The 19,006-nt window shown below is 47.7% G+C and overlaps 3 protein-coding genes across 5 annotated transcripts; 2 read left to right on the top strand and 1 right to left on the bottom strand.

The window, feature by feature from the left end:
- Positions 1–3,573: 3,573 nt before the first annotated feature.
- On the top strand, positions 3,574–5,945 carry LOC133933424 (uncharacterized). Its single transcript, XM_062380534.1, has 4 exons — positions 3,574–3,870; positions 4,746–5,012; positions 5,095–5,247; positions 5,344–5,945. Exons 1-4 carry the CDS (start codon positions 3,600–3,602, stop codon positions 5,502–5,504), a joined length of 852 nt encoding a protein of 283 aa, XP_062236518.1. The 5' UTR covers positions 3,574–3,599; the 3' UTR covers positions 5,505–5,945.
- A 1,099-nt stretch (positions 5,946–7,044) lies between these two features.
- On the top strand, positions 7,045–16,562 carry gart (phosphoribosylglycinamide formyltransferase). 3 transcript variants are annotated; one of them, XM_062380532.1, is made up of 23 exons: positions 7,045–7,177; positions 7,371–7,467; positions 8,980–9,129; positions 9,263–9,358; positions 9,650–9,824; positions 10,289–10,400; positions 10,973–11,041; positions 11,143–11,268; positions 11,389–11,476; positions 11,577–11,662; positions 11,746–11,914; positions 12,128–12,365; positions 12,722–12,816; positions 12,952–13,061; positions 13,532–13,730; positions 13,814–14,065; positions 14,147–14,299; positions 14,389–14,592; positions 15,046–15,204; positions 15,369–15,499; positions 15,588–15,729; positions 15,816–15,931; positions 16,009–16,562. In XM_062380532.1, exons 3-23 carry the CDS (start codon positions 8,985–8,987, stop codon positions 16,204–16,206), a joined length of 3,063 nt encoding a protein of 1,020 aa, XP_062236516.1. In that variant the 5' UTR covers positions 7,045–7,177; positions 7,371–7,467; positions 8,980–8,984; the 3' UTR covers positions 16,207–16,562. The 3 variants fall into 3 exon arrangements, with proteins under 3 accessions (XP_062236516.1, XP_062236517.1, XP_062236515.1); XM_062380533.1 differs by having other exon boundaries at positions 7,357–7,467; positions 12,128–12,359; XM_062380531.1 differs by having other exon boundaries at positions 7,357–7,467.
- On the bottom strand, positions 16,346–18,034 carry n6amt1 (N-6 adenine-specific DNA methyltransferase 1). Its single transcript, XM_062380535.1, has 6 exons — positions 17,615–18,034; positions 17,446–17,532; positions 17,275–17,365; positions 17,115–17,198; positions 16,882–17,023; positions 16,346–16,805 (listed from the first exon to the last, which is right to left on the bottom strand). The coding sequence occupies exons 1-6, from the start codon at positions 17,800–17,802 to the stop codon at positions 16,693–16,695; spliced, it is 705 nt and encodes a 234-aa protein (XP_062236519.1). The 5' UTR covers positions 17,803–18,034; the 3' UTR covers positions 16,346–16,692.
- Positions 18,035–19,006: the final 972 nt, after the last annotated feature.

Genomic DNA, 19,006 nt, shown 5'->3' with positions numbered 1-19,006 from the left:
GAGCAGAGAGCCCCCCCCCCCCCCCCCCCCAAACACACCACCGTATCATGCTGCTTGTCTTTATTCCTCTATTTCTATTGTGATATTTTCTTGTCACGCCAACACAGCCTCGATCTCATTCGTGCAAAGAGCCGCTGATTCTTTCCTCCGCTCAGTTACCTTCAACTTATTTGCACATCTCCCTTTGCCTCAACACTCGTGTCCACAGTCTCCACATTAATCATTTCCCTCTCAGCAAACAGAGCGTCTGTTTTTTGAAACACAAAACATATTTGTTGACGGGTGTGATGACTAATCACCGAGCCTTTACAAAAAGAACACCGCGCTCCATCGCTTGCACTTCAGAAAAGGGGATGTTGAGGTGAAGGCTGCCTCTGAGACTCTGACGCAGCCTCCCTGACATGTGCAGACTCCCCCCCCTCCTCCTCCTCCTCCTCCTCCTCCTCCTCCTCGTTTGGCATGCTTCACGCAGGCCGCTGGATCGCGCCCGGAGAGCCCAGTCACTTCTAATCACTCTCCTCCTGCAGAACTTCCAGCAGCCGTCGCTCCACCGCAGCGGAGGAAGGGGGAGGTGAGATGAATACCAACCAGGATTGATGTTCCTGATCACGGATCAGTGCGGATAAGAGTTACTGTGGGGAGATCAAGGCCGAGCTTAGACTTTCTGAATTAAACCAAAACTCTTTAAATCTTTCATTCATTTGGTTCCTCTGTGGACTCTCGTGTCTCTTTTCGCACCTGCAGGTTTCATTGTGTAACGCCCTGACTTGCTTGGCCCTGTTCACATTATTAGGAACACCACATTAACACAGGGTGTATTCTACCTCTGCTCTCAACCACCCCTTGCCTGAATGTTCCGGATATTGTCCTGACCTCTCCTGCTGCATATGCATATGCTCCTTCTTATGCCAAAGGAAAACTCTGGATAGTCCGGATATCTTCTGGAGTTCATATCTGAAAATATCCTATTATAACATGCGGCAATCTCTGGCATTATAAGGCCAGAACCGGAGTCCAGATTCACCTCGGCAGACTTTGTTTTCCTGTCTTTTTACCGTCCAGTGTTTATGAGCTCGTGTTCACTCCAGCTACAGATTTCTGTTCTCGGCTGACAGCAGTGTAACCTGACTTCTTCTGTTGTAGCCCATCCGCCTCGAGCTTGGACGCGTCGTGCATCCTGAGAGGCTTTTCTGCTCAGGGCAGCTGTACGGACAAGTCTTTGTGTCAGCTCTAACCAGCCCTCCTCTGACCTCTTCTATCAACAAGGCGTTTCCAGCCACAGAGCCGCCGCTCACTGGATGTTTTTTGTCTTGTTTTTCTCGCCGTTCTGAGCAAAAACTAGAGCCTGTTTTGTGTGAATATCCCTGGAGATCAGCCATTTTTTTGGAAAACACTCAAACCAGCTCGTCTGGCAGCAGCAATCATATCCTGATCAAAGTCTCTGATATCACATCCCCCCCCCCCCCCCCCCCCCCCATTCTCATGTTTGATGTTTTACATTTCTGAAGATCTTGTCGCGTTCGGCTCCGCTGCCACATGATTGCCGAAGTGGACTGAACTGCTGGATGTCATTTGTGCCTCATGAAATCAAGTGTTGTTCCCAAGTGCCTGCTCTAAACTTCTGACCTCGTAAATGGAAACTGAAAATGGGGAAAGAGGACGAAAGCAGCATCCTGATTACAGCAACCCTGCTCCGACTTCTCCTGAGGAGCTGGTCTGCCTCCGGTGAAGAACAGAATCCGGGCTCCCTGCTCTCGCCAGTTTCAACGTCCACCTGTGATAACTGTGCAGGACACAAAGACACACTGCACCCCTCAGGCTGCCCCCCCCCCCCAGCATCAACCTCGGTGACACCACACTGTATCTGCTGTGTTGCCACATATGCTGCTCCTCTCACTGTGCTGTGCATTAGATGCAGCCACACTGACATCTCTTGGCTTGATGGGAAACTGGCAGTGTCAGTGTTGCTACATCGGAGTGCATCAGGGAGAAGAGCAGCATCTGTGGCGGTCTTTGGACTCCAAGCGTCTAAAAATAAGTGAAATGTAAAAGAAAAAATCTTTTCAACATGCCATTTATAATTTTTGGGAACAATTTGTGGTCATTTTAGTTAAAAAGAGACCAGTCGATTTCAAATTTTGTTACTAATCAGCTCTTTGATGACATTTATGAAATGTCATAATATTTCTAATAGGCATTTTTTAACTATAACCACAGTTATGCGGTGCTGGTCTCTGTTTCTTAGTAAGGAGGGGAGAGTTTGCTTCATATTGAAAGCACACAGTTGTCAATCTCTCTCTTGGACGACCTTCATATTTCCTAAAAGTCTATAAATATACCTTTTATAATTGATTTATTTTAAGGTAGAATCTGTCTTTTCAGGATATTCTGTCCATGCTCGTTGGTGTTTAAGGTCAAGTGGCACTCAGGGTCGTTTATTTGGTATTGATTTGTGTATTGGCCTAACGATTGTCGAAGTTTCTTCCCTGAGCTGTGTATCTGGTGTATCTGTAACACCCCGGGCCACCCGCCCGCCCTCCCTCCGCTGAGACGCTTTAGGTGCATTTTGTTCTGTGTCAAACTCGGCCTTGCACAAAAGCTCGACAAATCACACGTTGCTTGAAAGCGCTAAGACTCCTGATTGTATCTGTGCAGAGCGTTTAAGGATCCGTATCCCCGCGGCAGCTGTTGATGCAGTATCGGCTCGGGCTTCAGGATATGGCTCAAAAAGTGTTTTCCTTGACATTTTATATTGGAACGCAGAATATTGTACACATTTATGTTTGTGGCTCAATCTTTTATTCCGTCTTTTTGGATACCGTTGAAAGGAGGATGGGATTGTGAAGTTAATCTTTGTGAATTATCGCTTTATCGGCTCAAATGTGAAGCTGTCTGTCATGGTGTTAAACGTGTGGAGGGTTTTGCAATGTAGAAACTAAGGTAGAGCCTCTTGCATCCGTTCAGTATTTTTGTAGTTTTTGCATTTGTTTGTTTTTGCCTTAATAATGTGGATCAATCTGTGTGCATGACCTGTAGAATATGTACGCTGAATACCACACAACACAAATATACTTTATACCGCGAAGTACCTGTAGTTGTGAATGATGCACGTTGTGGTTCTGTCACCTCCAGTTGTGTGGCGCTTTTCTGCCTTCTGTCCTGGCTGGAGGCGGCCAGCAGGGGGCGCCAGTTGCCACTGCGTCTCCTTGTCCTACTCTCAAACAAATCCCCAGAAGATAGAACCACGTGTGGTGTACGCGTGCGCAGTGCATGTTATTGTTGCAGCCGGTTTCTGTTATGTAAGAAAACACACAAACACTGTTTATTCCTTTTGCTACAATCAAGGGATTAAGATGCATAGCCAGCAAGGTTATCAATCTCATTTATAATGAACTAAAGTGTGTTTAGACGGATATATACATTTTATTGTAAATCTATACTTTACTTCAGCAACATTATGTCCCTCTGGCTTAATTTTGCACATAGACTTAGTGCAACACGTGTTTTGAGATGCTCAGGAAACGGTGCATGTTTTAACTTGCTGTTGTGTTGAAGTGAAATCAATTCTAAAAGCCTGTTTTTCCAGGTGAGCCTCTCAGATGGAGTCAGTGTGTGAGCAGCTTCGTGGAGCTCATGATGATGGTGATGAGGAGGAGGGTGGTAGAGCCATGCTGTGGTCCCTCCAGGAGGCGCTGGAGAGGCAGACCCTGCAGATAGGAGCGTCGGCCTGCGGGGCCACGGCCGTGGTGGACGTGCTGAGGGCCCTCGGCGTGGACGTGGCCCCCGAGGAGGCCGATCGCTGTGTGCAGACTCGCCTGAGGAGGACCGAGTCACCGCTGCCCGACTACCTGCTGTCCCGGAGCGAAGCAGGTACATGTCCCGGATCATACACTGCTGCCAAAACTGCACCCGAGGGCCTCACTTACAAAAGATCATGTCCTCACCTGTGTGAGGTTAAACCTGCATGAACACGTTCAGCAAAGTGAGTTCAAAGGTATATATGGTGGCTCCATTGTTTTTTATTTGACTGAGAACCTCAAACTAAATTCAGAAGTAAATTGTGACGAGCAACAAAACGTCATGATGATTTCTCAATAACCCACATGTTCTCATCTGAAGCTCCAATTATATGTAAAGTCTTTATATAGAGCTGGGGAATTAGTTCATGTGCATGAATCACCCTTAAACATCTTGGTCCTGATGCAGTTAATTATCAAATCGCTTCATTTAGCAGGTAAGAACTTTATAATGCTGCTTTTATTGTTTTCACTACACTTGCAGATATTAAGCAATAAACACTTGTCTGGACCTCTAACTCCCTACAGGTTCTCCCGAGACGCATCAGGTAATAAATTATGAATACATAAAGGTTGACCCTGTACTGACGCATATTTTAACCGGGCTCCACGGGCAGATATATTTCAGGGTTCACAGATACCGGTTGGGACCTCAACCCGCAGCTGCCGAACGAGGCTGCGTCACCACTTGAACCCGTGGTCGCTGCTTCCTTCCTGCCACAGCCTGACAGCTGGTTGCACTGCCGAGCGGGCCGTTTCAGATACGACCCTCTCGAATGAGACAATGGGTTTATTTCCCCTCGGAGGAGAGAAGCTCTAATTAACTTTTCCAGCTCCACAGTTTCTTACACTTGACATTTGGGGTGTGTAACTCAAGCCCCTTTCCTGCACGTGGAAAAGAAGCATGTATATTCACTTATCATATTGAAGTCCTGTGTTTCCTTTCAGGTGCGACTCACGCTCAGCTTATCGCGGGAGCAGAGGAGGCCAGTAAAGGCGAGGTGATGGGTCGCTTCTTCCACCTTCACCCTCGCCGGCAGGTGAAGCTGATCCCGTGGCTCGCCCGCTGGATCCGAAGGGGCGCCGTCCCAGTGGCCACCATGAACCTGCAGCTGTCTGTGCCCGCGGGGGAGGAGGTGCCCGACGCCTGGCACCACCAGCTCATATTCGGGGTCGCGCCCAACGCCGTTTTCATGACGAATCCTTTAGATGTAGGTGAGTAACGGGAAGGAGGCAACTCTGGTCCCCCTGTCGTTGGTGCGGTCTCATCCATCCCGGTGTCACATCTTTCTTCCAGTAAGCGGGGACGAGGTGCACCAGCGACTCTGCAGTGAATCGGTGCTGCTGATTCGTCGAGAAGACGTCCTGCAGCGATTCAAGCCTGATTCCTGTATGTCAGGCTTCTCAGAGGGCCAGTCTGACCCGCGATGGAAAGACCTGGATGTTGAGGGTAAATCATTAATGAATGATTTCACTTTTGCGAAAATCATTTTTTGGGCTTGTACAAACATTCCCCTTATTTGTCTCCCTCTTTTCTTCCGATTAGGTCAGGTGAGTCAGATGGTCAGAGAAGAGGAGCAGGAGCGCCCCCTGTTGACGCACATCACGATCCCTGCAGCGTACAGCTCGGGAGTCACGCTCTTCACCCGGCGACAGTCTGCAGTCGGACAAGAACTCCTGAGCGCCCCCGAACTCCCTCTGTTGTGACTGCACCGGCACACGTGGACTCAAGACTTGAAACCGTAAAAGCTTTTTTAATGTGATATGAGAAATAAAACTGATACTGTGACATTTTGTGGAGCAGAAACTGACGAATAAGTAGTTTCACCGTCATCCATGTACATTTTCATCACTGTTATCTTTTTATTAAGGTGTAGAAACCTCTCGAGTTGCGTTAGGCAAAGTGTCCAGGATAAAAATCATTTATCTGATCTGTTTAGAAATCGCGTCCATCATTTCTCACAACAGCGATTCTGTGTAATTCAGAGTTGTTACTAAAATATCTAGTATCTGATTCACGTTGTTTATCTGCAGCTCACTGTGGTTGCCTCTTATCTCGGCCAAGACTCACTTCATGAAGATATTTTTAATCTCGGGGGCTTAAAAAAGCACAATGCTGAAAATAAAGCGATAAAGAGCCAAGCATCATCACTTGTTTTCTTTTTTTTTCTAGACTCATTCGAGAATCAGCTGCTATTAGACAAAGGTTAAAGGAATGAATAATCGGATTAGGATTAAACATGCTTGAATGTTGTCAGGACAAGGGATAATAAAAGCACCGGTGGAAAATAAGATTTACTCGAGCTTTGTAGTTAAGTGCAGTGTCGAGTTAACTGCACTTGACCTGAGTGTTCACATTTTATGCTCCAATAAATACTTTCAGATTGAAATATTGTAATATTTTACTCCACTTCAATTAATTTACTGCTATAGTTGCACTTTTTAGAATAAGATTAAAAACATCAGGAGCTTTCAAATAGACTAGCAAACGTACCTCTGTGTATTCCTACATATAGGATATATATATTTGCTCTTGACATGCTGTTGCGATACAATCATTTCCCAAATTGGGATCAATAAAGAACATTTATCTCTTATCTTATAAATAAGGAGAATAAAGTGTAGAGGTTATTTAGGAAATCAAAAGAACAAAAGGTTACATGGCTGTTATATAAAAATGAAACTTTATAAATAATAATGAGTAAGTATTTTTATTAGAGCCTGATCTAAATTAATTCTTGTTGGTGTCAGTACTGCATTGAGGGAGTGAAAGATTTTGATGCCGACACTTTTAAAACAGGTACCAATGACTCCAAAGATGTACTTCAAACAATCAAAACAATTTAAACATAGATGCATTGCATTTTTATTCTGTAAAATAAGTTTTCATAACAGCATCAACGTCACATTGCTGATAAATCTGTAGGGCTGACATTATTTACATTGTAGTTTTGATCAAATATCCGAGTAGCACCTCTGCAAATACCATCCTTATGTATTTATAAATTATTTAACACATTTCTATGGTGCTTAAAATGTCTGTTTACCATATGTAAATTTAATTTACACAAAGCAAATAAGTGGGCCCCTTTATTGCCTGCAAAACAAGATTGTTGTCTCTTTTTTTTTACATATAATTTAGAAGAAATTTGTAACATGTATATGAAAAATAGTTAGAACATGTTATTAACACGGATTTTAATTGGAGGAAAGTTACTTGATCATGTGTGTTTGTTTTCAGGAAAACGGGGGAAAGCTGCTTCTGAGGCAACACCCGATTGACTCCAACTCCCATGATCCTCTCTGTCAGTGCATCCAGAAGAGGAAGACGAAGAAGAAGAAGAATCTCCCCCAAAAAACCTCTACGGGGCAAAATAAAGGTGAGAAACCGAAAATCTACTTTGATCAGCAACTTATTTGATACTTATAACGACACTTTGCACTTGTTGCGTAACTTTGCGTTGCGATTCTCGAAGCGTTTACGTCGCACATCACTGAGATATTGAATCCACGTGGTGTGTGTGGCGTGTGTGTGTGCGTGTGTGTGTGTTTGACGTAGTGTGTGTCTGTCAGTCCCCAAGCTGCGAGCAGAGCACACACACTCCTGTCACTGTTATCCTGATCTGAGCTCCGGCTATTTCCTGCTTTCACGTACAGTCAACGCGCACAGGTGAGTGGCCATGTTCATGTGTTCGCTTGTTTCGGGTCGCACAGTGTTTTACAGTCACTTGATTTGCTTGCAGTGGAAACGCAGTGGTTTTAGTGGGAAATGATCTGGGGTAATGAAAGAGGCTGCATCAGGCATTAGACCCAGCCGGTCTGGTTCTATTGCAGAACAGTGCATGCAGGTTACAAGCACGTGCAGCCACATTATCAAACTTTCTTTTATGTAGATATCTTTCAGACAAATTGTAAGTTAACCACAGACAAGTCAGTTCAATCATCCATATGTTAGTTTCATCCTCAGTGCAGGGCAGTGATATGCAGCATGGTGGGAAAACATAATGTCAAAAGTACTTTAAAGTCATTTTAAAGACATTAATAATGACAAATTGTGCAACACTTTTGTATAAATGTGCAGTTTTCTCCCAGGGCTCCTTCAGACTCATGTGCTCTCTGACGCGTGAGTCACATGAGAGCCCGAGTGATTTCAATCAAAAGCGGTGATTGGGCTAATTGTGGATCGTGTGCGACCACTGTGCAACACTCTGCCCTTTGTGCTCTTATCTGATCCGTCCTCACAGGGAGCTATCAGACCCGTGTGACACTCGGAACCCTTTATTTCTTTTTCAACTTAAGAGTAAACCTCGCAGTTGCACAACCTTGGGAAATCAAGTCACAGGTTTCAGGTCAATGCAGATTGGGACGGTTTGAACTCTGACCCTGTTTGAGTTGCGGGGGGGGGCGGTTTAAAGCATGCACAGGAGTCACTGCGGATTCTTTTTTAAAACCACATTTAGGGGTAAAAATTAAGTCTGGGAAAGGCAGAACAGCACGTGAGCCTTATCCAAGTGATGGGATTACATTGATCCCCAACGTGTGTCATGAGGAACACTGTGAATTCACACTCTGTGCCGGTGCACATCATGTTTTACTTTTAAAATAAAAGAACCATTTTTTCATTTCTTGTGTTAAATCCTCTCCATATATAATCAATTATTAAATGACAAACATTGTCGCAGCCTGCAATAACCACGGCTTAATGAGAAAAGGCGTCCGCAAGTCACAAATGAAATATCGGCTTTGCAGAAAATTGATTTTAAGAGGCTCAGAGGAACCAAACTGCCGAGGCTCCGGCGGATGGTTTACTGTACCTCCACCTGATAATGGTTTTGTTTTTCCATGCAAATGAGCCGGCCGGGTTCAGCCCCTCAGTGCTCGGTGACCACGCCATTTAATTGTTGACTTGTGTTCTTGTTCCAGTTGATTGGATCCTTGTTAGTCGGGCGTTACAAGATAATATAAGACCCCGGGCCTCGGTAAAGGTCAGCGCTTCCCTCGCAGCTCGGCAAACTCCTTCTGTTATAGGTCAGGCCTTGCATGCAATTAAATGGCTGCTTTGCAAAAAAAACGCTTGGAGGCGGAGGAGAGGCGCCGGTCGCTCTGGAGGAAGTAACCGTGAAGGCGTGCTCGGTTTTAAGCCTAATGCCACGCGCCGGGGATCTCTTCATTTCTCACCCAGGTGCCATGGCGGAGCGGGTGCTGTTGGTTGGCAGCGGAGGACGGGAGCACGCGCTGGCCTGGAAGCTGGCCCAGTCGCCCCAGATCCAGCAGGTCCTGGTGGCCCCGGGGAACGCCGGCACCGCCAACTGTGGGAAGATCAGCAACTCTGGTAAAAAAAACAAACACTCGTAGAAAGCTTCTGCTCTTAATCCTGAAGCAGTGGTGGTAATAATTATAATGATAAAGAAAAAAAGTGCGAATGACCCGCAATCTCTTGCTTCCCGTTATTTCCCTCCATGCAGAGGTATCGGTGAGCAACCACTCCATCTTGGCTCAGTTCTGCAAGGATCATCATGTGGGGCTGGTGGTGGTCGGGCCTGAGGTGCCGCTGGCTGCAGGTAAGTGAGGTCCTTGGATATTAGCAGCCATGTTGATAAAAATTTCTCAGCCTTTCAAGAAGATAGAGAGATGAGGTAAAAACATTTGCTCACTTTTGGCTTTTATTTGAAAAAAACTATTGATAACCTATAAAGACGGCTAACTCACAGGGAACCCCTCCCGCTTCCTCGTCTTCAACCACGTCACTAACTGACCGAGCCTTGCTCCGCGGCAGAGCGGGAACATTGTCCGAGTCTGAATACATTTACACGTATCACATCGGGATTTAATCAGGCTAACGTCTCTTTCAGGTATCGTCGATGACCTGACGGCAGCCGGGGTGCCCTGTTTCGGCCCCTCTGGAAAAGCCGCTCAGTTGGAGGCGAGCAAGAGCTTCTCCAAGGCGTTCATGGAGCGACACGGCATCCCCACGGCCCGCTACGGCTCCTTCACCGACCCCCAGGCGGCCTGCAACTACATCCGCACGTCAGTACAGCAGACGAGTGTATCTAGAAGACATTTAAATAGACACGTGTCCTTTGTGTTAAATGCAAACTGTCAGACAGTTTTTTACTTCCTGCAGGAAGCTCATTTCGGAGCCATTGACCACAAGGGAAATTGTGATCTGATAGAAAATGAAATGTTGACCGACTTGTTTTACTCTCAAAGTTAATGATCTCAGAAGTGATGGCTGTTTTTTCGTAGCGCCCTTGAAGAAGAGACAGAAGAGACAGAGTTGTAACTTTTCACTGAAAGTCATCTCCTTGGTCATATAAACCATCTTGGGCAGAACAACAGCTGCCACGGTGTGCCCTGCAGATGCTCAACTGTCCACAGAAGACATTTGGGGGTTTTATATCGGCAATACAGCATCTGCTCCCGATGTGTTTCCCGTGGAAATGATTCCTTCTGCACGTTACTGAGCTGGTCTCGTGGTTTGCCGTCTCCAGAGCCGACTTTCCTGCGCTGGTGGTGAAGGCCAGCGGCCTGGCAGCCGGGAAGGGAGTCATCGTGGCCAGAGACCAGGAGGAGGCCTGTCAGGCTGTGATGGACATCATGAAGGTACCTGACCCCGACAGACAATATGTTGCTGAACCTCATACTGAAGGCTTAGAAATAATAATCTCATAAAGGCTTAATTTACGATGAGTTGGTGGCATATTCACATTTGACTGCTGCCTTTCGAACAGCCCTGCTTGAACAGTGATGAATAGAGTGGTCAGTGATTATTCCCTTGTATGTTTCTGTGCTTTTACTTTATTCAGAGTTGAGCTAGTTGGTAATGTACTTACTAATTGTGCCGCTAGTATTTTTTAAAATTTTTTTGACCTAGGCATCCGAGAATCTTAGGCAATTTTTCGACTAAGTAAAAGCACCTCTTTCGATTTGTTAATGCAAAAGTTGTGAACTTGGGCATGAAGTTTGTGTTGTGAAAAGCTCGGCACTCAACATCCAGCACACAAAAGATAAAGCGGAGAACTGTTTGAGAAGAGTTCATTGATGAAGTGGAATGATTCCGGAGCATTACCACAGGCCAACAGCACGACCCATACCAGACAGGCCGGTTTAGAGCAGACGCTCGTTTTATTGGAACAATGGATCACAGCAGCGTGTGAACGTTGTCTCTCTGACAGGACAAAGCCTTTGGAGCTGCAGGGGACACGGTGGTGGTGGAGGAGCTCCTGGAGGGAGAGGAAGTGTCTGTGAGTAAAAAAAAAAAAAACGATTAAACTGAAATTCACTACTTATTAACACCAGTTGGATCTGAAGGGGAATTTGACAGGAGGTTGCCCTGCTCCTCTAGTGTCTGTGTTTCAGCGACGGCTCCTCGGTGTCGCCGATGCCTCCAGCGCAGGATCACAAGCGGCTGCAGGACGGGGACCTGGGGCCAAACACCGGCGGCATGGGGGCCTACTGCCCCACCCCTCAGGTACGGTGCTGGCATTTTGACAGTGAGCGAGGTCGGACTCTGCCGCCAGATCTCTGTCCAAAACTAAACAGAACCAGAAAGAAGGTGATGCTAATGGGATGTGATCTGACTCCTGTGCAGGTGGGTCAGGAGCTGCTGCAGCAGATCAGAGAGACGGTCCTTCAGAGGACGGTGGACATGATGAAGGAGGAGGGAGCTCCTTACGTGGGTGAGTGCTCTGTCCCTGACCTGTGTTCTTGGCTTTGCAGCCGTGAGTTTCTAGTTTCAGGTGAATGACACACAGCGTCCATCTTGGATTGTGTTTCCAGGTGTGCTGTACGCGGGGCTGATGTTGACCAAGCAGGGCCCGAAGGTGCTCGAGTACAACTGTCGCTTCGGGGATCCTGAGTGTCAGGTACAAGTCGCCCCTAACCCATCGATGCACAAGAAACCCTATATTTTACTGCCAACTCATTATATATGTATTTTTTTTTTAAGGTGCTCATGCCCCTGCTGAAGAGCGACCTGTACGAAGTGATAATGAACACCATGAAAGGCACACTGGCTGCCAACCCCCCCGCGTGGCAGCAAGAGAGCTCTGCGGTCACAGTTGTCATGGCCAGCCCCGGTTACCCTGGCTCCTACAAGAAAGGAGTCGAGATCACAGGTTTGCACGACACTGCGGCAGCAAAGCCTGTGTGGGCTAAATGTCAGAGTATAGTGAGATATGACAAATATGACACTGTAGTAAGATGGCGTCAAAAAAGTGATAAACGCCACATTTATCAGTTTTTAGATGCATGGTGTCTGAAAACTGATAAACAAATAGAATATTAAAAAATAAATTCAACTATCATCTCTAATCGCTCTCGTCCTTTAGGCCTCTCCCAGGTTCAGGACAACGGGCTGCAGGTCTTCCACGCCGGCACCGCCCTGAAGGAAGGAGGCGTGGTCTCCAGCGGCGGGCGGGTCCTGACTGTCACGGCGGTCAGCTCCTCCCTGGAGGCGGCCTTGCGTTCCGCCAACCAGGGCGTGGCCGCCATCGGCTTCCCGGGGGCGGTTTACCGCCGCGACATCGGCCACCGGGCCATCGCTCACTTGAACCAATCCGGGTGTGTGTGAGTGCGGCGCACGCCAAAAATACACACTTCAACTGAAACATTCCCTTTTTTTATATTTTGTGTTTGTTATTCTCCATCTCCACACTGTAAATCCTCTAGAACCGATTGAATAATAAACATCAGTGTACATGCACTTGTGTCCTAGTTTTTATTTTTTAATCACCACATAAATAATTCTGTAAATTAGCTTCTATCCTTAATCATATTAATGTGTTTGCTATTCCCCACAACCAGAAATTCCCCTCTGATTTAAAAAAAAAAAAAAAAAAAAAGCTTTAAATCCTCTTCCAAGAGACCTATTTCAGATTTAGACCTGAATTCAGTGGGGATAATAAAAACTGTGTCTCTGACAGAGGTCTGACCTATAAGGAGAGCGGAGTGGACATCGCTGCCGGTAACAAGCTGGTGGAGCTGATCAAACCTCTGGCCAAAGCTACGTCTCGCTCTGGTAACTTCAGTGTCATGTTAAACAAAAAACACCTAACACTTACTGAAGATGTAAAAATCATTCATTACACATGGTACGATTCAGTTTGAATGTATGAGGCAGCGCAGTAACTGTGTAACTTGTGTTTGCCGTCAGGGTGTAATGCAGAACTGGGAGGCTTCGCTGGTCTCTTTGACCTGAAGGCTGCGGGGTTCGTGGACCCCATCCTGGTGTCTGGGACGGACGGCGTGGGCACCAAGCTCAAGGTGGGACAGGGGTTTGATGTCTCCACTGTCATTTCTCGATATGTGACTGTCGCCGGCTAAGACCTGGAACAAATGAGAATCTAATGAAAGTGCTGAAAAGCTCCGCTCGGTCCAAATTGGCTTTGGTAATTTCCACACGGGCTATAACGAGTAACCATTGAAAATAGGATCCAGATTTGGCTGCGTGGTAATGGAGCAGCGGGGGAGCCGAGCTTATCTGCAGACACATTCAAGGGCTTAGACTCTGGCTTCTTAAAAAAAAAAAAAAAGAACCTTGAAGAGAAATACAAATTCATTTAAAGTGTGAAAGATCCAGGATTATTTCATGGATGCTCGAAGCAGATTGAGCTCATTGTTGCCGAGCCCGGAGATTAAATTACAATCCTTAGTGGGTTGGATTTGTCGAGGTGTCAAAACTTAAAAAAAAAGTGGTGATTTTTAAAAAACGATTTTTTGTGGTTCTCCATCAGATTGCTCAGGCGTGCGGGCAGCATGGCGGCCTGGGTCAGGACCTGGTCGCCATGTGCGTGAACGATGTGCTCGCCCAGGGTGCCGAGCCGCTCTTCTTCCTTGACTACTTCTCCTGCGGCCGGCTGGACGTGGACGTGGCCGCCGCGGTGGTCGGCGGCGTGGCTAAGGCCTGCGAGATGGCGGGCTGCGCTTTGCTGGGTGAGACGAGTGACAGTGCAACGACTGAATGATGAATATTATCTATGCTTACGATGTCTGTTTGCAAAAATGTCCTTGTCCAGGGGGCGAGACGGCGGAGATGCCGGGCGTCTACGCTCCCGGCGAGTACGACCTGGCCGGGTTCTGCGTGGGAGCGGTGGAGCGCGGCGCCCTGCTGCCCAGGCTGGGGGACATCGCCGAGGGGGACATGCTGCTGGGAGTGGCGTCCTCCGGCGTCCACAGCAACGGTTTCAGCCTGGTCCGCAAAGTCCTGGAGCGGGCCCGCCTCGGCTACAGCTCCCCCGCCCCGTTCTGCCGCCCTGGGCAGACCGTCGGTACGTTTGCGTTTTCGTTTTCAACCCCAGATACAAACACTCGAGGCCCAACCCACCCCTGAACTGCTCTGTCGCCTCCAGGTGAGGTGCTGCTCACACCCACGAAGATCTACAGTCGCCTGCTGTTGCCCATCCTCCGCAGCGGCGCCGTGAAAGCCTACGCTCACATCACAGGGGGGGGGCTCCTGGAGAACATCCCTCGGGTGCTGCCCGAGGAGCTGGCCGTGGATTTAGGTACACGTCTCCTTTCAGTTCACTTCCCCTCAGGTCCCTCTCTGCTCCCCCATTAATATTCCCCTGTTGTCTCTCTGTGTGTGATTCAGACGCTTCTCAATGGAACATCCCCCCCGTGTTCTCCTGGCTGCACAGGGAGGGCGGCCTGAGCGGTGACGAGATGGGCCGCACCTTCAACTGCGGCCTGGGCGCCGTGCTGGTGGTCGCCCCGCTGGAGGCCCAGGGGGTCCTGCGGCAGCTGCAGGCCCACGAGGAGGCCTGGATCGTGGGCTCACTGGCTCACAAGCTGCCTGGTCAGCCACTGAAACCTGGAATTCAATACTATCTGCATGGTTGAAAAATGACTAGTTTACAGAGCAATTTAAATGAAATTCTCTCATAAAAAAAAAAAAAAAATGAAACTGAAGACACATTAAATTAATGTACACGTAATTAAGACACTGCATAAACTCGAAAAACCTTAAAAGTGAAGCATTGACATGAGTAAACGATATAATTGTTTTGTATTGTCTGTTAACTTTTAGATAAAGTGCAATTCAGCAAAATTACCTCCAATCGTTTCATAGATCCCAAATCATTTCGAAGAGCTCCAACTGTGTAGGTCCTACATTTGAGCAGCAGATGGCGCTGCACTCACTTCACCATTTACTTAGCTCCCAAAGACTTTTAAACTATGAATCCTCCAGGAATCATAAAAAGCAGACGTTGGTGAAAATGGACGTTTCGTTGTGTGTGTGTTGATGTAGGGGCAGAAGCTGTGGTGGTGCGTAACCTGAGCAACAGCCTGCTGAAGGCGGGGTCGGTCGCCGCCGGAGACTCCGGGGTCGAGCAGAATAATGGTTGTCACGGCAGCGACGGCACACCGCGCAAAAGGACGAGAGTGGCTGTTCTCATCTCTGGCACCGGTGAGTTCTTTATTCACTTGGCAGTAAGAGCTGCAGCTGGACTCTCATCTCTGAGTGAAAGGAATCAAAGGATTGGAGGAATGTGTGCTCTGGAGAGGGATTTAGTTCCCACTTGATATTTTCCTCACGATTTGTCTGAAAAAAAAATTTCCTCTGTGTCCCAGGCACCAACCTCCAGGCCCTGATCGAGCAGGCCAAGCGTCCGTCCAGCTCGGCAGAGATCGTGGTGGTCATCTCCAACAGGCCGGGCGTCCAGGGCCTGAAGAGGGCGTCGCTGGCCGGGATCCAGACACGAGTAACGCAGATATTCATGAGAATAATCAAAAACCAGGTTCAGCGACACGATGAGGATATTGAGTTTGTGTGTCTGACCTTAAAAACAGGTGGTGGACCACAAAATGTACGGGAGCCGGGCGGAGTTCGACGGCACCATCGACCGCGTGCTGGAGGAGTTCCGGGTGGAGCTGGTGTGTCTCGCTGGGTTCATGAGGATCCTCACGGGCAACTTTGTCAAGAAATGGAACGGTGTGAAGATGGCATCAGGTCGAAGGAGATTTTTTCTAGCATTTAATTCCGAAGCCGGGTTAAACAGCATTTTGTTTCTGTTGCAGGAAAACTGCTGAACATCCATCCATCCCTGCTGCCGTCATTCAAGGGCGTGAACGCCCAGAAGCAGGCGCTGCAGGCCGGGGTGCGGGTGACCGGCTGCACGGTTCACTTTGTGGCAGTAAGTGGAAACAATAACATCCCGAGAAGTCGTGTTCGTCTTTTGAATTCGATAAAACAGCTGTTTGTTCTCGACAGGAGGAGGTGGACGCGGGCGCCATCATCGCGCAGGAGGCCGTGCCCGTGCTGAGCTGCGACACCGAGGAGGCTCTGTGCGAGCGGATCCGGGAGGCCGAGCACCGCGCCTTCCCCGCCGCCCTGGAGCTGGTGGCCAGCGGCGCCGTCACCCTCGGCGAGGACGGCCACAGCGTGTGGAAGACGAGCGCCCAGAGTTAAAGACCCGACGTCAAACTCCACTTCGTCCATTCCTGTCATTGACTAACACAATTAAACAGCTTGCTTGTGTAAAACTAACACTTTATTGGACAAACAAGTGGGAAAGGAATAGAAAAGTTTACAGTATTAACTATTTTCCCCCCCCCTCTACTTCAAACTGTCCTTTGTTGAGATTTCAGTAGCATTTCAACTTCGAGTGTAAAGAAGCATCGTACTTGAAATGGAAATGACATTCCAATATCATCTTTTAAAAAATGTTACGATTGTAATAACGCCTGCACTGGAATCAGTTTGTACTGCTGTCGGTGTAATGAATTCTTGTCCGTCATTATTAAAGTGTCTGTTACAGTGTCAAATACAGATGTCAAGTCAGCATGTTTACAGCCGAGGCTCCTTCCACTCGGTCTGAATGTGGACGGTTGAATGGTCAAATCCCAGAGTCTCAATCCGTCCAGTGTCTTCTCTGACAGCTCAGGATCCCTCCTCTCACGTTTGTCTCCTGTGGAAGCGAAGCACTGACAGCCTCTCGTTTCCAGCTCTTGTGGACAAGCACGACTCTCCCTCCAAGCCCCGTGTCCCCAGGAGGCGGATGATGTCCTCTGTGGACAAAAGAGGGAGACGCGTCAAATCGGCTTAGTCGTAGTCAAAAATCGCTTCCGACGTTAAAACCCTCACCTGGCTCGTTCTCAGCGATGGTGATGAGGTAAAACAACCCTGTGGCGGACAGCAGCTCCGTCACCAGGGGGAGAAATCTGTCCGTCACTTCTCGTCCTCGCGTCCCACCCGCCCAGGCGGCCTCGATACCCCTGCTCCCCACCTGAGGAGGACACGGGAGAAAGCTTCCACTGTTAAAAAAAACGCTCCCCATCGTCCTCCTGTTGAGAAGCTGCTGGCCTGAGGAGCATCACCTCCTCTGATGGCGTCACCACGTAGGGAGGATTGAAGAGGAGGACGTCCACTTTGCCACTCAGCCGGGGAAGAAGACACTCCACCTGGAAGAGAGGGAGAACATTTCAATACGCGTTGTGGTTCATTTCAAATCTGCGCGTGTGCATGTGAAAGCCTCACCAGGTCTGTTATGACGGGTTGGAGTGAAACACTGTTGCAGGAGGCCGTCTTCTCTGTGCACTGCGCTGCTGCGGGATTCACATCAGTGCAACTGGGGGGGGCAAACACCGACGATCACACTGTGCCAATAATGCATGAGTGTATTTCACTGTAGATGGGATATTAGCTCACATGTGTACCGCTGAAGGTCCGACCACCGACGCCAGGAAGGCGGACACCGCTCCGGAGCCGCTGCCGACCTCCACACACACGGCCGGGCTGCAGACAGCGGAGAGACACGCACCCGGGGTGAGTGACGGGGCTCATTTCCGGTCGGGTTACAGCGGAACGTGAGTCTGACCTGATCGCCTGCAGCCGCCGCGCGTCTTTCTCCAGCGCGTCCATCAGAAGGAACGAGTCCTCCGCGGGCTCGTAGACATCCCGGAAGGGTCCCCGTCCGGCGTGGGAGTACACGGGAGTGTGGTAGCCGGCGCACATGTCTTCCATCCCGGCTGCAGCTTTGCTCGCGGTCCCGGGTCGCTCCACCATCCACTGCGTGAATAACTGCACGTAAATGTCAGCGGAGGTTCCGCACAGTGTTGTTGTTTAACGCTTACGCCCGTTTTGCGCACAAGACACCGCCAGAATTCTTCAAAAACGACGTAAGCTAACGTTGTGCTCGGCGCTTTCAGCTAACGTGTTGTCAATCCACTTCCTCATACGCACTACGTCACTATGACGTAGATTACCATCTTCTTCGCTGGTTTATTTAAGCAGTTGTTTCTATGTGGTTTATGAATAAAAATGTGTCTCCACAATAACTGTAATAATTAAAGTAGTGTTGGCAAAAAAGATTGTAGGTAAAATGTTTACAGTTCATATATAATGTTTATAATAGTCTTGTTAGGTTCAATAATATCTGCATGGTTGAAAAATAACTAGTTTACAGACAGAGCAAATTAAATGAAATTCTCTTTTTTTTTTTTTTTAATACAACTGAAGCAACATTAAATTAATGTGCACGTAATTAAGACCTAAGTCCTGGTGCATATGTCATTTTTGCTAAATTTCCAGAAAATTCCGGAAACTGTCCATGGGAAGTTAAGCTCGGGAATTTGGGGAATTTAAAGAATGCAAATTGAACGCTGAGCACTAAAAACATCATTCAATACTCTATTTTAAAGATGTATGAAATGCAGCACATGCTGCACGTTGAATTTTCAACCCTGCACTGTGCATTTCTCCATCACATGCACAGATCATTCCCAGCATCCTGCACACTACAGCAGGGCTATTGAGGCCTGCTGTGGTGTGCAGGACTAGTCAGGTAAGTTTTGATATTACTGGGGAAAATATATTAACATGCTGATTGAGGATTGTTCATCTGTTCATCTAGCCTATCAATTGTAAAATATTTTTACAGACGTTACCATTTCTTTGGCTAACTATATCTCTGGCATTGCATTAGTGTTTTTTTTACAAGCTTTTTTCTCATCTTATTCTACAGAACAATGCCACACAATCTCATGTGTTGAGACATTTCCATGTTAATGTAGAAGGAAAGGCTTTGTACATTTTCAAATACTGTGCAAAGACCTATGTTAAGAATGACACAAGATGGAGAAGCATATAGTCAAGTTTCCAAAGGGCTCAAATCAGCCTATGACAAAACAAAATGTTTATATTTATGTCTTTGTATGACAAGGTAAATACGGTAAGTATAAATTACCCACAACATTTCCAGTTTATTCCC

Source organism: Platichthys flesus, chromosome 22, assembly GCF_949316205.1.
Source record: "Platichthys flesus chromosome 22, fPlaFle2.1, whole genome shotgun sequence".
In the NCBI taxonomy this organism is placed as follows: Eukaryota; Metazoa; Chordata; class Actinopteri; order Pleuronectiformes; family Pleuronectidae; genus Platichthys; species Platichthys flesus.
This window is presented reverse-complemented; position numbering and strand designations above follow the sequence as displayed.